A 16,186-nucleotide genomic window follows, 5' to 3' on the forward strand; every position below is an offset into this window, starting at 1 on the left:
CTTTAAGACTAGAAAAATAAAGGAAATTCAAGGATTGAAAAAAGTTGATTAGTTTAGACACCAGGTTTAGATCACTGACCCTCTTTCATGCCAAATCTAAAACAAAAGTAATAAAACTCAGATCTTGAATACTCAACTAGAACTGTTGCTTTTGATTTCAATATTATTTTGGCCTTACATATATATTAAAGAGATGCTGAGTTGAAAACTTTGGTCTAGTATTTGGATTTTTTTATTGCCTTGCCACTTAAGTTGTGACCTGGTAAGAAGGAATGAAGCAGCAACCTAATTGAAAACCTGTACTTGTTTAATTACACTTCATAACAGCTTAGGTTATAAAGACTACTATTGGACTTGTTGTGATTTGCACCTGCATTCTTATCCGTATGTCTGAATGCTGAAGTGTGAAGTTTTTCACACTAGGAAAAAAAAGCAGCTGTTGGTTGTTGTAGTTTTTTGTTTGTTTGGTGGTTTTTTTTTTTGGAATTTATTTTTTTTGTTGGCTTTTTCCCTTGAATGGAAATGAGTTGTTAGCAGAAGAACATTTTGTTTCTCTCTTTCCAAGCATGAAATAAGAGAGAATCTTTGCTGCAAGTTATGTACTTCAGAGAAGAAGTAGAGAATGGACTTTCCTCTTCACCAGCTACTGTTCAAAAGCCCAGTTTTGCCCTTTAGCTTTTTTATCTTTATGGTCACATTTTATGGTTCATGCTTGTGATTGCCTACCTCAGGTGGCTATTGCTCCTCTTTCTTTGACATAGAAAGGGTCAAAAACAGCCATATTTTGGTATTTATTTACTGCAATACTTGGGTTTTTGCATTAAAATAAGTTGTGGTATGAAAATATTTTCTTTATTTGTGAAAGGTCTCAAGCATTCAGTAATAAGCTGAAAGCTTGGAAACAAAACAGTCTATCATGGCTTATCTCCTTTGTAATTTTCAGATTTTCATTCAGGTAGATAGGATAAACATATCAAAATATACCTCGTTCTGTTTAACTGGGGAACAATAAAGGGGAAAAAATGATGGGACTCAATGGAATCTTTCTTTTCTCCAGAGGCATTTTTTGTTTTCACTGTGCTCTGTCTGGAACTTTCTGCTGGCAATTTCATACTCCTGTAAGAATTAATGATATGGGAAATAATTAAGAGAAACTTAGAAGGATATACCTGAATTGATGTCCTTCAGTGTTTTCACAATTAAAAGTGATTTGCAATGCAGGAAAATCTTGCTGTTCCCTTAAAAACACATAATAATCCCACAGTTATCAGTACTTTCAGACAGGGAGAGCAGCAATGCTGATGAATTTTGCTGGATATTTGGAAAGAAACCAGAGGAGGACTTTGAAGAGAGATGCTGAAGTCAAATATCCTGTAAACTGTAACCTGTATTTTTCAAGAGATTCAACACTAAAGTATGTTTTCAACCATAGCCTATATGTGGAAAATTTGAGTTAGACTGGCTCCTTAGAAGGAAGCATTGCCAAGTCTTGTGTTCTGCCAATTGTTCTGGTAGCTGTGTGGTGAGGAAACATCTGTGTTTAAATCTTACAACCTGTTGAAAGTCATGGAAAATATTGATTGGCAATCTGAACTATGAATCCACTAATAGACAGGAGATGGGTGGAAGACACCAGCTGGGTAAATACTAGTCTCATTAGAACTCTGCAGATCCTTAACTAAAGGTAATATTGTGGCTCTTTTCTCCCTCCAGAATAGAGTCAGACCTTGTGTTTATGCAGTACTTCTGCAATCAGATAAATAAATAAGCTCTGGCATGCTGCTCAAGGAAAGACAGGTTACAAATATATTGGGCTAGAAATTCTACATTATGTTTAAATAGCAATTCTTCAAGAGTGTCAGTCGAAAGGTAACTTTGCTAGATCATCAATTAAAAAGACATGAAGAAAAAAAAGAACCTCATTAGAATCTGAATTTTCTGGTATTTTGTCTTAAAGCCTTGGAATTTGTATTTCTGTTTTCTTAAATATGTTACTGTGGCTTTTATTTTCTATGAGAATTATTTACAGAATTTTAATTAGAGGGTATTAACATCTGAAAATGCTGATAATAATTGTGACCCGGAGGGGAAGGGTTGAAAATGGACTTTTTCAGTAACCTAGATACCAGGCTTGTGATTCTTAATATATTGCTGCTGTGGAACTGGTAGTTTACTCATCCTAGAATTAGTAGGTGTCTGCAGGTTTTTTTTCTGTGTGTATGTGTGAGTATTTTGTTTCTGAGTTGTTAGGGTTTCTTTTTTTTTTTTTAAGTCTAAAAGAATAAAAGCAGTGGGTTTAATTTTTCAGGATTCAAAGAGTCAAGAGTGATGGCTCTAAAATATGTAAGAACCTGGCTGAAGGGAGAACAGTGATTTTTAGCAGCAAGCTTCCTCATGCGTTCTTTTTTTTTTTTTTTTAATTTTTTTTTTATTTGCAAGGCTGGAGTTCCTCAGAGATTAATCTGTGGGCAGTTTTTCTGCCAAGGACATGAAGATATAAGCAAAGTATCAAAGGAAGGTGCCAGAGGGGATGGAAGGAGCTTGCTTATTATTGTAAATAACGGCTGGAGAGGATTAGGATTGTTATCTAAATATAAAGCAGGTATACATAATTTGAACTGGAGGCTAGTTTTGGCACAGGCACAAATTGATCCAGACTGCCCTACTGCTTGAGATGAAGCTTGATAAGCTTATTGAAGGATTTAATTAGCGTGGTGTTTGCAACAATAGGAGGTTGAATATGGTGTCCCAGTGGGGGAAATTGCATCCAGCTTTTTGTTACAAAGTGAGATAACAGAGTTTTGTATGTCTTGTTTAGGGTCATCCTAATGCACAACTTGGTATCTAAGAATTGTCTTGCCAAATGCTGGCTTTTTTCCTCTCTGTCTTCTTAATGGCTCTTTTTTTTTCCTCTCCTCAAGGGCTTGGATTATATTAGATCAATACAGGAAGAAGTCAAAGCTCTTCCGTACAAAAGTCCTGTTAGCTCCACTTGGGGATGATTTTCGCTACACTGAGAGCTCTGAATGGGATCAGCAGTACCAGAATTACCAGAAGCTGTTTGATTATATGAATTCTCGCCCTGAATGGCATGTTAAGGTAACTACAACACATCTTCTGTTTTGTGGGGAAAACAATATTTCCTGATATTCTAAGATTCTTCATGGGAAAAATAATTGTAGTTATGATTGGATTTTTTTCAAATGTGAATCTTTATAAATTATGTAATGGTAGATTGATGTGTCTTGGTAGCTTACATTTTTTTAACTTTATTATGTTCTCTCCCTGAAAAACAAAAACTCTGCTGTTAATAATATTGGTATGAAAACTGTAGTTTTCAAACTAGATTAATTTGGAGAACAGCTAGTAGGTTTAATTGTTTTCTTAGCCTGTTTTCACAGGCTTCAGGCATTGTTACTTAAGACTCATAGCCTTTGTTAAGTCAAATTATTATATTTTCATATTAGAAGTTCAAGAAGATTTTGCTGCTTAAACCAAAAAATCTTAAGAGATGCCATTGCTGGCATGTGTTGTTGAATGCAACAAAATATGAGACTGACATGGCTACAAAATGACTGAGTATTTTAACACAATTATCAGAGGAGATACTACTTCAAATCAACAATTATGTGTGAGAGTTAAAACAAATTCATATGTTTTAATGTGTACTTCTTGTAGTACAAGACCCTAGGGGACTTCTTGTACTATAGAAGTTCTCTGTATTCTGACAACTTTTCAGCATCTTGCAGCATGACAGTAGCAAGTGGGGCCACAACCTTGGGTTATTTGAGTGTCACCTGGGAGTGCACTTTTGCTTGATTTCACATTAAAGCTTTTTTTTAAAAGCCTTGGTCTGGTATTTTTCATATAATTTTTGTGTGCATCTGTTTTTCCTTATCTTTCCTGAGACCTCCCCTGATTCTTCCAACTGTGCATTTTGAGTAGTGTCTGTAGTATGTTATTACTTTCTGCTGACTTCTGGACTTGTATTCTGCATAAGAAAGATGATTTCTTGGGATTATAGCTTATCTGAAAACTGGATTTTACGTGTTTCCTATGGGATGTGGGTGACATGATGTATGCTGAAGGAGCACTATATCTTAGTGGATGGAGGCAGACCAGGAGAGTACTTTTCAAATTCCTTAAAATTAAAGCCCATCTTTTAAAACTTAAGCTTGCTGGAGCTTGCTGCTATCCCTGCCTTTACTTCTGTCAAAAATGTATGCTACTCTCTGGATACTAGCAGCAACATATTTTCTGTAGTTTTTACTAATTTGGGCTGGATGATTTTGTCTCTGGGGCAAAAACTGAAGGCTCTAGCTCTGAAGTCATTCTTCAAGAAGCAGCACTGTTCTGAGACCTCTGAAAGGTTCTGCTCAGCCCACTCAAGGATTCTAGCAGTCTACTTCATTAGGCTGGGTCTGCCCGTCTAAAGTTACATTAACCCTTGGCTCCTGCATGGAAATACCTGACCCTTTTTCTGGCTTTTAATACCCAGACAAAAAGATATAAAAAATCCTCTGGGTCTGCCACTACATACCTAGGGTATTTTGATCAGCTGGAACACTGTTTGCATCAGAGAATTTCTCCTTTCCATTTTGTTCAGATACTTAGGTTTTCCTCTCCCTGTTTTTGTTGTTCTTTTTTTTTCTTTCTGAGTTGTTACCTCTCTCTTGGGGTTTTTTTTTGTGTTTTTGTGGTTTCGTTTGATTTTTTTATTTTGTTTGAAACTGATGTCATTTGTTCTTGAAAATATGAGCTTAAGTGGAGACACATTTTCTTTCTTTCACACTCTTATGCACTTTCCCTAGTGGAATGTAACTCCACAGGCAAGTAACAAGGCATGCTCAGCTATGTAAGAATCTAGATTATATAAAGGAAGAGTTCACATTTCTTCCGAAGTGTTGAGATGCCTAGGATTTTACTGCTTACACAAGAGAGTGTCTACTCTGCCTTTCTGATCTGAAGGGAGATTTACTCTTTCAGGCAGCTCTTAGTGATATTTATCTAGTGGATATGTCTGTTAGGATTGAGACTCTCCTGCCAGCCACTATTCTGTTCTAAAAGTGTGTGGTACATCACTGTAAAACATACCTATTTTGCTCTTGGGGAATTCCATCTCCCATTCATAGATTTCCTTTGCCTCTATTATACATAAATTAAGCTGAGTCTTCTAGTATGCCAAAAAATCTACCAGTTTATTCCACTGTTTCTATTCACCTGACTTTATGCTTCCTCTGGTAAGGTTTTACTTCTCTGATTCAATGCAGAAGTGAGATCATCTCTGCGTCTTCTCTTGGTGTGTGGGATTTGTTTTTTGTTTTCTACCTGTAGGTACCTTTGATAGTGAGGGAGAAGACCAAGTATTCTAGAAGTGCCTGATAAGGCAGTTTACTAATGGTGGGATTTCAGGGGCAATATTTATCTTTCTCTGCTTTACTGCCATTTAAAGTGGCAAGTTACTATATTGTCTCCACCTAACAAATACTTGGATGATCTGAATGACTTTGAAGTGAAAGTGTTTGGGGTTTTTTAAATGATTAAAACCTGTGAATTTGATGTTACAGTGGTAGTCTGATAGTCCTTATATTCCAAGTCACTTTTAAAAAAGATTATTACTAAAACTTGGTTTTGATGTTGTAAATTGTAGAACACTACATTGTATACTTGTTGTTAAACATAAAAATAATAGGAAAAAAAGTTACTTGATACTATCATTATAGTTTTATGGTGAAGATACTTCAAATAACATAATGTGGTCTTCTATCCTGTTGCAGTTTCCATTAATTTTTTTTTTAACTTTCATTTAAAATACATTTTGCTATTTATGCTCCTTTAACAACATTTCTCAATCCTAACAATATGGACATCAATAATTTATTTCCTGTTTTTTTTATTCCCCTGAATTTAAGAATACTAGTTTTTGACCTACCCTGTTAGGATCTGCTATTACCATGCCTGAGCCTTTTAAAAAATGACCAGAAGATAATTAGTTTATTTTTTTTCTCCCACATGTTACATCTCTAAATGCAATTTCTTTTTACAGAGTTAAAGGAAATGCTGATTTTTTTTTTTTTTTTTTTGATCAACAGTCATCTTTTAGGTTAAGCAAGATCTGGAACACAAAAGAGCTAATTTTGAAAACACAGAATTAGGAGAAGTACGTTTTTGTTGCATTACAAAAATTTCTTCCTTAGCCCAGATGCTACTTGGGTAATATTGAGATGTTACTTAGCTCGTTTATTACTGACTTACTTCTAAGATATGAAACAATGCTTCACTTGTTTGTTGACATTTAGCTATTATATTTTAGATAGCTGTTTAAATAATAATCATTAAAAAATCATATTTTGTGAGTTGTAGAATGGTTTTGGTTGGAGGGGACCTTTAAAACTGTCTCGTCCAACTGGCCTGTAATGAGCAGAGAGATCTTCAAAGATTGCCCCAGAATCCCATCCAATCCTGTCTTGAATGTTTCCAGACATGGATCATCCACAATCTCTGTGGGCACCTTGGGTGTGTCACCTCCCTTGTGTTAGCAGTTGTCTTCATATCTAGTCTGAATCCATCCTCTTTAATTAAAACCTCTTTGTTTTAGCACAAGAGGTCCAACTAAAAGCCTGTCCCCATCTTTCTTGCAAGACCTTTGTCTGTACTGAAAGGCTCCAGCAAGGTCTCCCCAGAGCCTTCTCCTCTCCAGGCTGAACAGCCACACTCGTCTCAGCCTTTCCTCATAGGGAAGGTGTTTCTCTTATGACTGTTCTCTGGACATACTCCAGCAGATCCATCTTTTTCCTGTACTGAATTGATATGCCTTTTTTGAAAATACTTGTATTGAGTTTTGAAATGCTATCCAGTTTTTCTGAAAAGTGTGCCAGGGGAACTTTAAAAAATTTTGGATATGTTTTCTGCTATAAATCTGCTGGAAGAGTGATGAGTTTCTGAAATATATGTGGAACCAAATATATTCATTGTCTTTGTATTTTCTACATAGTGAAAATGGAGCTTTGTTACAGTAATTTTAATTTTCATTCAGGCCCAGTTTGGAACTTTATCTGATTACTTTGAAGCTCTGCTCAAAGAAAGCAATTTGGGTGAAAAGAGCAGCAATTCACTTTTTCCTGTTTTAAGTGGAGACTTCTTCACCTATGCAGACAGAGATCATCATTACTGGAGTGGGTACTTTACATCACGACCCTTTTATAAACGCCTGGACAGAGTCTTGGAATCCTACATAAGGTAAATCCTGCCATCCAGTGCATTCATGATGTGTTTCTTGGCACACAGGAGAGAGTGTGTAAGTATATTTCATGTTTTAACCTCAGCAGGCCCTTGCTCACTCCCCCACCAGCAGGATCTTGAGGAGAATTTAAGTTTCAAAGCTACAAAAGTCATGAATTGAGACAAAGGCAGTTTGTTAGGGAAAGCAAAAGCCACATATGTGAAAAAACAAAGTAAGGAATTATGGCTGTAGTGTGAACTTTTTTAGAGAGAAGTAAAAACGTTCTCAGAGGAAGCTGAGAAATAGCCAGGAATATTGGGTACCAAGTGATCTAAGACTGCTGTTCTTCTGGAAATTGTCTGCCTCTTCTTTAAAGAAAAAAATTGTTGCTGAAATTTGCTAATGGAGTATTTAAGTGGTTCTCCCTTGTAGCAGACATAAGATGATTTAACTGTGTTATAGAGCTCCAGAAGGAAATATAGGGCAGATGGATAATGTGTAAATCCTGAACATTTCACGTATAGTCTTCCTGAAGGATAACATGCAATTCTTTCCTGTAATGGGTGCTGCAGTAGTGGAACTGGCAAGAGAGATGTGGAAAGTGGCATTTCCAAGCAAGCTTGGAAACTAGTGTTTTGGAGTCAGATACGAGTACCAGTCAGAAGAGAAACTGTAGCTAGCAGAACTTGTTTTATTTCTTTCAAGGAATCCAGTTTTTACTGTGGTAAAGTGGATGATTCATCGCACGAATCTTTAATTTTTAGTGAAAATAACGTTGTTTAATACTGCTGGAGAAGTCAAGATGCACTAGAGAGCAAGAAAAGAAGGACATATAATATTCTTATAAATTGAATTATGTAGTTAGTTTTTTGGGGTTTTTTTTCAGTTTTGATTAATTTCCTTTCTGTTTTTGAAAGTGCATCAAGGATTTAATTTCCTTCAACTTCATCATAGTCTATTTTTTCAAGAATTTTAGGTGCAGTTATTTAATTGTTATTTTTCTTGTTTTTTATTACATAGATTACAGAAATTTCACATGAATTTGTGTGTAGTATTTAAAACTTGACATTATTAAAGAGATTCCTTCATTTAAAAGTTTCAGTTGCCTTCAACTTCTGAAAAAGGTATAGGTAAAGAATCTCTGGAGAAACACTAATCTGTTAATGGTCTTATATATTAAAGTATAGTTTAAAAAAGTACCTGGGGAGTTTTTAGTTTTTCATTATCCTCTGTAAATAACATGTAAGGAAAAAATGTACAGATGTGCTCTCATCATTTTAATATCAGATTTTTTGTCAGTTTTATTTTCAGAAACCATGAGACTCTTCATGAAGGTCACATTAGCTATGAGAACAGCAAGAGTAGGGCTTTTATCTTTTATTTTTTATTTCTTTAAAATCAAAGAAAATACAGTAGGATCATATTTAATTCTCAAACTCATGATAATTATTTCCACAGTATGTTTGAGCTAACATCCATCTGTATATACATATTTGTGAGAGAAAGAGCCATGAACAGAAGGTAAATACGTGTGTGTGTGTGTGTGTGTGTATGTTCTTTACCAAGGATGAATGATTTTAACTTCTAGCAGTACTAGAATTAAGCAGCACTTCACTGTTACATAATAGCCAGGAGACAGTGTTAAGCCTCAGAACCCAAATATGAAAACTAACCATTACAGCAAGAAAAGAGTTGGTTGTTTAAAGTATTTCCTGTTTCAAAAGAGTTTGAAGGGTTGTGTAGTGAAGTGTAAGAAAGCGAAAAGATTTTATAATGGAGATTGACAGGGATTTGAGTCCTTATTGACTTTTTTGAACTTAAGATGTATGAATGAATTGAAGTAGTTTAAAGGGTGATAAAATATGTGACCAGAAGTTTATTTAATGTAATGAAAAGATACAAAGAACAGCAGCATAGTTTAAGACAAGTTAGGGACGCAATTTTTGGTTTTATTAGTTACTGATGTAAATGGGGAAAAGTACTGTAAATCTGCAAAAAGAAAATTGAAGCAATTTAGTAGGTGAATGCAACAGTGATACATCTAACTATACAGATGGATAGAAAATACTACATCTTGATAATTCAAAATCTCTTGGAAATTTTTTTTTTTTAGGTGAAATATAAACTGGAGCTAGGTAAGGTAAGCTAGTATAGGCCTTGACAAACCAGTGAAGCAAATTTTGATATATTTGTAGTGTCCTATCAGGGAGAGATACTACAAATTACAGTGAAGTGCAAAATTTCTGGAAACTGTATTAGGTCATCTGCAGTAGTTTGAAGCAGATGTGAGAAAACCAAGGCTTTATACAGATTTTATGGGAAGGTATTAGATGCTTACCTATAAGCTGAAGTGTTCTCTAATAGTGTTGTATTTCTGAGTGTCTTTCATCATTGACCATTGAACCTTTTTAGTGTTTAGAAAAATATTGAGATATGAAAGCAAAATTCTGCATCTGAGAGATGTCCCTATTAATAGAAAAGAAAATTAAAATTAGTTGTGGGGAAGAAAATGTCACCTTATTTTCAGGACTAAAATTTGCTGTGTTCTTTATAGCTAAATTAGGTCAGTGTTTAGTGGCTAACTCAATTTTTTAAAATTCTTTTGGAGAGGATTTATTCACTAGATGAATGAGCATCTAGTGATTATTTTTTTTCAACTAAAATATTTTCATGTTTCTTTCAAATTAAGCTGCAATAGGAGGAGGGATCATAGAATTAGGAATTTGCACTAAGCAACATTTAAATCACAGTGATTAAGGTTAATCTAGCCCTCCTAATTAAATATAGGACTTATAACTTTTTTACACCTTGATTTTGTACGTAGCTTCTGAGAATTACCTAGCTGGTAAGAGCAAAATCTCCACCTGTTCATGAAATATTGACAATATGGGAATAGTTTAGGCTGTTACATTTTCAGTGCACCTTTCAGTTTACTTGGGTATATGGTAGTTGCAGTTTTTATATAATTGTTACATAAGTACTGTATAAAGATGAAAATTTAATCTAAAGGAATTTTTCATGTTAACAATTAATACCATGCATAGTCTGAAAACTAAGGTTTTTTTGTTAATTTTTAAATTTTATAAAGTTTAAAAATGAAACATACCCTCACTGACAGCTTGGGTAAATAACAGAGTTAACTTATTTTCCTTTTCTTTTTAATTTATGACTTGCATGCCTCTAAATTAACATTACAAGAAAATATGTTGTGCTTTCTTTGCTTTTTGTGTCACTAACCTGTATCATCTTTGTTCCTTCAAGTACTTGAGAAATGTTCAGTAACCTCTAATAAACTTTGAAAAATAACCTGACACTTTTCAGACTCGCAAAAAGAGAATTACAACATTTTAGCAGAAGATAGGAAAAAAGTTAACAGATGCTTTCACAGAGTTTATGCAGGCATTTTTGTCAGTTAAATATCCATAATAACTGGCAATTATGGTGATATTTTTTGTAAAATAAATTTAGATTCTCATAAAGCAACTGAGAATCTGGTGCTAATATTTTTGTGCTAGGCTTTTGCAACAGATGTAGGCAAGAAAGGCTCTGCATTCTGTTCAGTGTGAGGGTTTTGGAATCCAGTGTTCTCTCCATTCAGGTGAATGTGTTCAGCAGATGCATGACATGGTTAAGCATTTAGAAGAGTTTCGTTTGTTTTAAGTGCAAATGGCAGAATAGATATTCAATAGTATACAGACTAGTATATTTATTTAAAACAAATGTATTTGATTAATAAGTTGTTTGTTGAAATGGGAATTATATGTTTCTTGTAAGGCACTCTAACCATGCTATGAGGTTTTAAGACCAAATCCTTATACCTCTCACACATTTATGAGTGTGTATTTTAGTTTGCAATGACATATTTTTATTTTAAAGGTCTATTTTCCATCACAGGAAGCTACAGTGTGAAGATAGGCTAAAATGTTCAAGAACAAGGTTGATAGAGCTTATGAAATTATTTACCATTTATTCTTTAGATCAAATGTGTATTGCTTTTCACATTTTCACCCCGTATAAATATTTGATTATTCTCTACAATTCCAGGGCAGCTGAAATTCTCTACTCCTTGGCTTTAGTACAGTCCAGTAAATCTGAGAAGATGAGTGTATTTCCTTCTGTGGATAACTATAAATTGCTGACAGAAGCTAGGAGGAACCTTGGACTCTTCCAGCATCATGATGCTATTACAGGAACAGCCAAAGATTGGGTAGTTGTGGATTATGGCACCAGGTAATTTATTATAAATACACAAATCTTAAACTCCTTTTGCATTTTTAAAACTGAAGGGTTTATTTCAGACATGCAGATTGCATACAGAAACATACTCCACTGAAAGAGTATAGGTGCTCTACACAAGAAGTAGATTTGTTTACTCATGCTCTTCATTTATGCAGTATTTTTCAACCCTCTGAGTAAGAATTTGGTGTCCAAACAAAATTTTGATGGGTCAAAAGGTAGATGCATTACTGACATTTCATTAATAGCAGGATTTTTCTGCAGTAAGTAGGAGAACTTTTTATATTTGTCTGTAATAAGCAATAATCAAAGATGTGCTAATTTAAGCATATATTCTTTGGAAAATCCCACACACTCTGTAGCCTACCTATCTTAAAAGTGGGAAGTCTTTCGTGTTAAAATCTTCTGTTTAACTTGTCTGTCATTGTTTATTGTTTCATCGGGGGTTTTTCTCAGTATTGAGAAATTATTCTGTCAGCATCTTCATAGAATTTTTTGAAAAACATTGCATAATATATGTATGTCTGTGTAGACACATGCTTTAATTATGGGTTTGTTCCGAAAATGACTTCATATTGGAATGTTAAGAAATAGTAAATTTGATTAATTGAAGTGATGATGGTAGATTGATGATATAGAGATGTATCTCACTTTCAGTATGCAAGACAAGAATATAATTCAGAATATTTCTGCATTTTTCAGGCTGGCTGCCGATTGCAACTAACTGTTCTTAATTTCATGCTATATTGATGCTAAAATTTTTATTTATTTTTCTGCAACTCATATTTTTGAGTTCTTAAATGTTTTTAAATTTTGATGTTACGGCATTGAATAAAACCAGTTGAAAACTAACTATGATTTTAAATGTTTTAACAGGCTTTTCCATTCAATAATGAATTTGAAGAAAGTAATAATTGACTCTGTTCATATTCTCATCCTAAAAGACAAAAGTGCTTATAACTATGACACAGCAACTCCGCTCCTGAAGATGGTGAGCTCTCTCCCTTGATTTTTTCCAAAAATGAAATGTGAACTATGTCTTTTGAATTTAGTTTGAGTAGACCTGGGAAACATCAGAATTAAATTTGAACCTAATGTCTTCTCAGAAATGTGCTACTTATCACTCTTCACATTAACTGAAGATCTTAGAAATTAAAAAGTGAACTTATCAGTAGTTGGTGCTGAAAGAAAGCCCGTATGGCTAAAGGGACTTTTGTTCCCCTTTGTGAGTTAGATAGTAAAAGCAGGTATTCTACATTTCTTGTGGGCATAAATTTGTTGGTGACTTAAGTAACATACATAGGTAATTGAATATATAATAGTACGCAGTCTTGAAAGTTGACTTCGCTTCACAGAGGAGCTTAAGAAATGTGGGAAGAAAAAAATTCCTATCGCTAACAGAAGTCTTAACCTTATTTTGCAAGATTAGATCAAGACAGTACTTTGCGCACTTTTTACTTTGCTGAAATTATTTGAAACAGGAATGTTCAATGAAATGGATGATAAAGTCAGCAATGGATCCTCATGTATCATTTTGAGACCTATGTTACAGTGAAGAACACCTTGAAGAAAAACACTTGCTAATATTGCTGCCTTTCAGAATTCTTAGTTTCTTCACTTTCTGAACAAAAGTGCTCTTTTGTGACAGCTATGAATTTTTAGGAAGTCTACTTAGTGCATTTACCCTGAAGATAGACAAAATGAGATACCTTAAGTTCTTTGTGCATAAACACAGCAAGGTTAGGACAATCTTTATGATATGATTATCTCACACTTCTGACATAACAAACAGTACATACATTCTACTGGTTTCTTTGTGTCATGTCTTGAACTACTCTTCCAGTCACATGTGTACATAAAAAAGTTTGTTAATAGTTCTTTATACTTTTTACTGCTTTTATATAAATATATATGTCTGTATATTTATATATATATCTATGCTGCATTTTTATACTATGTGCTTGTGTGTCACAAATATATAATTTTTCCCCTCTTTGGAAAATGAATATGCACTTTCATAAAGAAGGAATATTTTGAAGGCATTCATGGGATGAAGGTTTTATTTCTGATCTGAATTATGTTGGAAGATGTTGCGATGTTACATTTTACTAAACTTTTGTTGTTCCTGTACTTCATCAGTCTGGATTAATACCACTGCATTGTAGAAGTGCTAATTGCTGTTTAAACTGTATATTGCCTAGGAGCATACTAACTCAATAAGCTATTACCACTGTGAAAGCAGAAATTAAAAGGGAAGTTGTTATTTCAATGAATTTATTGTTTCTATATAAAACAAAAAAACAAGGTGATTACTAAAGCAGATTAAGATTTATCTGTATGCCACACTATATCTACAGCACTATATCATTAATCTAGTATCTCTACTATACACTGGATATAGCAACAAAAGCTTTTTGATGCAGGATTTGTAGACTGCTAACAGGAGACCTTCAGGATACTTTCAGAACACCTTTGCAAACGGTGAGCAAGTTGGAAGTTCAAAGACATTCATTTTGGAGTACAGATTGTGGTATTTTGGTGGCTGATGGAAGCTGACATCAAGAATTGCTCAGAGATGGGCATCCAGAATGAATGTCAAGAGACTTGAGAAAGACAAATGATGAAGACTCTAAGACTGAAAGTGGCTGTTGTTTTTGCAGGGTTGAAGAAGTCAAAAACACTTAGAGGAGCAGAGCATAGCACTGTAGCAGCAGCATTCCAGCAGGTAGCAGGTATAGCCAGGGAAAAGTTCCCTTTCTTGGAGGCAGAAAAAAGGAAGTTGGGAATACGACACTATTGAAGAACTCAGGAATGACATCACTTTTTCTACTCTTAATTATTAGTTGCACACAAAAGCATCATGGTTTTCTTGGTTGGTAACTGAATACTTCTTACTTCTTGTGTTAAGTTTTGCAAATTCTACACTAGTAAACAAACAAAAAACCACTTGGAAGGCAATACACTGATAAAGAGAAGACACTTAAGGATCCCAGAATGACCCAGGTTTAGTTGGATCATCGATGAGGGTCAAACTGTAAAAATAAAGCTGCAGCCATTACAAAATTCCTTTACATTAGTCTTAGTTCTTTCAGTGCAGAAAGAAAATTTAAATGTAAGTGACAATTTCTGGATTTGAAAAAGCATGATTTTAAGGAAATTTTGAGGAACTATGAACTCTGCATTTCAATTTCAGTCTGTGGTGGTCGCCATTGTAAGAACTGACTGGGATGCACTGTGAATCAGCAGTTTGGCTGCTCTCTTAGGCTATGCAACAGTGACAGCAATGTTTTGTCTCTCCCTTTCCTCAGTGGAAGTGAGCCCCATAATTTGGGGTATGCTGAGTACCACACCACACCCCAAATTATGTTTTTTGAAATGTTTTCATTTTGTACAGCATAAGGTAACAGTGAGAGCTCACAGGACTACACAGTGAATCCTTGTGGTAAGTGCACAGAAGTATATTGTTTCAGAGTAAATTTATGGCAGGAGAAGTTTAATAAAAGCATGTGATAAATATTTGCAAACTTTGAGGAAGTTGGTGATTCTAAAGTCTTGTGTGCAAAAATGAAAACACAGGTGTAATAATTTGATAATGGAATGTAATAAGGTCTTTAATGAAAACAAATATTTCACAGTGAATTGATCAAAGTAAATGTCTTTCTTTTGTCAGTATGAAGTATTTAGTTTATTAAATTTTTGGTTTGTCATCCTCAGTAATGGGCTAAAATAAGATTTGGTTTCTGGTGTTGTTAATGTGGCTTTGTACTCCACAAAATGCATATAATAGACAAAGCTCATATATTACCCATTGAAGTGTATCCAAAAGCAAATTCAAAGATGTTCTCTTGTAGGATGATGTTCAGGCTTCTCAAGATTCTTTGCCACGCAAGACAGTTATAAAGCTGACATTGCAACCAAGGTAAATAATTTACATATTACTAAGTATCTGAGATTCTTTTAGCAATATATGTGTTTTCTCTACCTACTAAGTAGTTTTTTATGCCATTTCCTTTTATTTATTTATTTATTTTTAATTTTTGCTCAAAATAGAGCTAAAAAGTTAAAAAATAAAGAAAATTTAAAAAATTATTCTGGGAGATTATGCTAATATTATGTCTAATTGAAAGAGGACACAGCATGTTAAAACTATAGGTATTTCTCACATACCACAGCTAAAGTAAGTGTTCTGTTTCTGTGTGCTTTTAGAGCATTGTAATACTAAATAGATTGTGCTTGAGAGAAGAAATAGAAGATTCTAATTAAGCATAATTACAGGTGCCTCAATTAATTCTGTGAACAAAATGTTAAGTTTTATAAGGTCTAAATATCACAATTTATAAATATTGAATTGTCTTTAAAAATCAAGTAGAAGATCAGCTAGGATACTGTTCTCTCTTAACTCCAACTTTCCATTATATTAAGAGGAGTTACTTTTTTATTTATATGTAGTTGTAGAGTATTCAGCTGAAATTTGCATCCTGCTATGCCCATGAACCCTCAGTATACCAACTGAAATAATGTAAGCATTAATTTAAAGTGGCTGATCCAATAAAGTGAATAAGATGTCTGGATATAAGAACTACTGTAAATCAAATAATGTCTCTGTAAATCAAATAATACAAGGTTTTTGTGTACAGAACAGAAAATTTAAGATTAATTTAAAAAGCAGCGAATTCTATTTTTGCTGATGTTAGTATCTGATTTCTCTAGTTCTTATGGCAAACTAAT

The 16,186-nt window shown here is 34.1% G+C and overlaps 1 protein-coding gene across 3 annotated transcripts in view; it reads left to right on the plus strand.

The window, feature by feature from the left end:
- The window catches only part of MAN2A1 (mannosidase alpha class 2A member 1), a 105,789-nt gene that overhangs the window by 34,675 nt on the left and 54,928 nt on the right, over window positions 1–16,186 (plus strand). For 2 of the 3 annotated variants that reach the window (XR_004365773.3, XM_030257687.4), the window contains exons 8-13: window positions 2,922–3,099; window positions 7,037–7,239; window positions 8,681–8,743; window positions 11,267–11,452; window positions 12,335–12,449; window positions 15,310–15,377. Coding sequence is in view for 2 of the 3 variants with exons in the window: in XM_030257687.4 (XP_030113547.1) it covers window positions 2,922–3,099; window positions 7,037–7,239; window positions 8,681–8,743; window positions 11,267–11,452; window positions 12,335–12,449; window positions 15,310–15,377 (813 nt within the window). In the remaining variant the exon portion in view is untranslated. The remainder of the gene's footprint in view (window positions 1–2,921; window positions 3,100–7,036; window positions 7,240–8,680; window positions 8,744–11,266; window positions 11,453–12,334; window positions 12,450–15,309; window positions 15,378–16,186) is intronic. The other variant, XM_030257689.4, reaches the window with a different exon arrangement.

The sequence above is a fragment of the Taeniopygia guttata genome, chromosome Z (genome assembly GCF_048771995.1).
Source record: "Taeniopygia guttata chromosome Z, bTaeGut7.mat, whole genome shotgun sequence".
Classification (NCBI taxonomy): Eukaryota; Metazoa; Chordata; class Aves; order Passeriformes; family Estrildidae; genus Taeniopygia; species Taeniopygia guttata.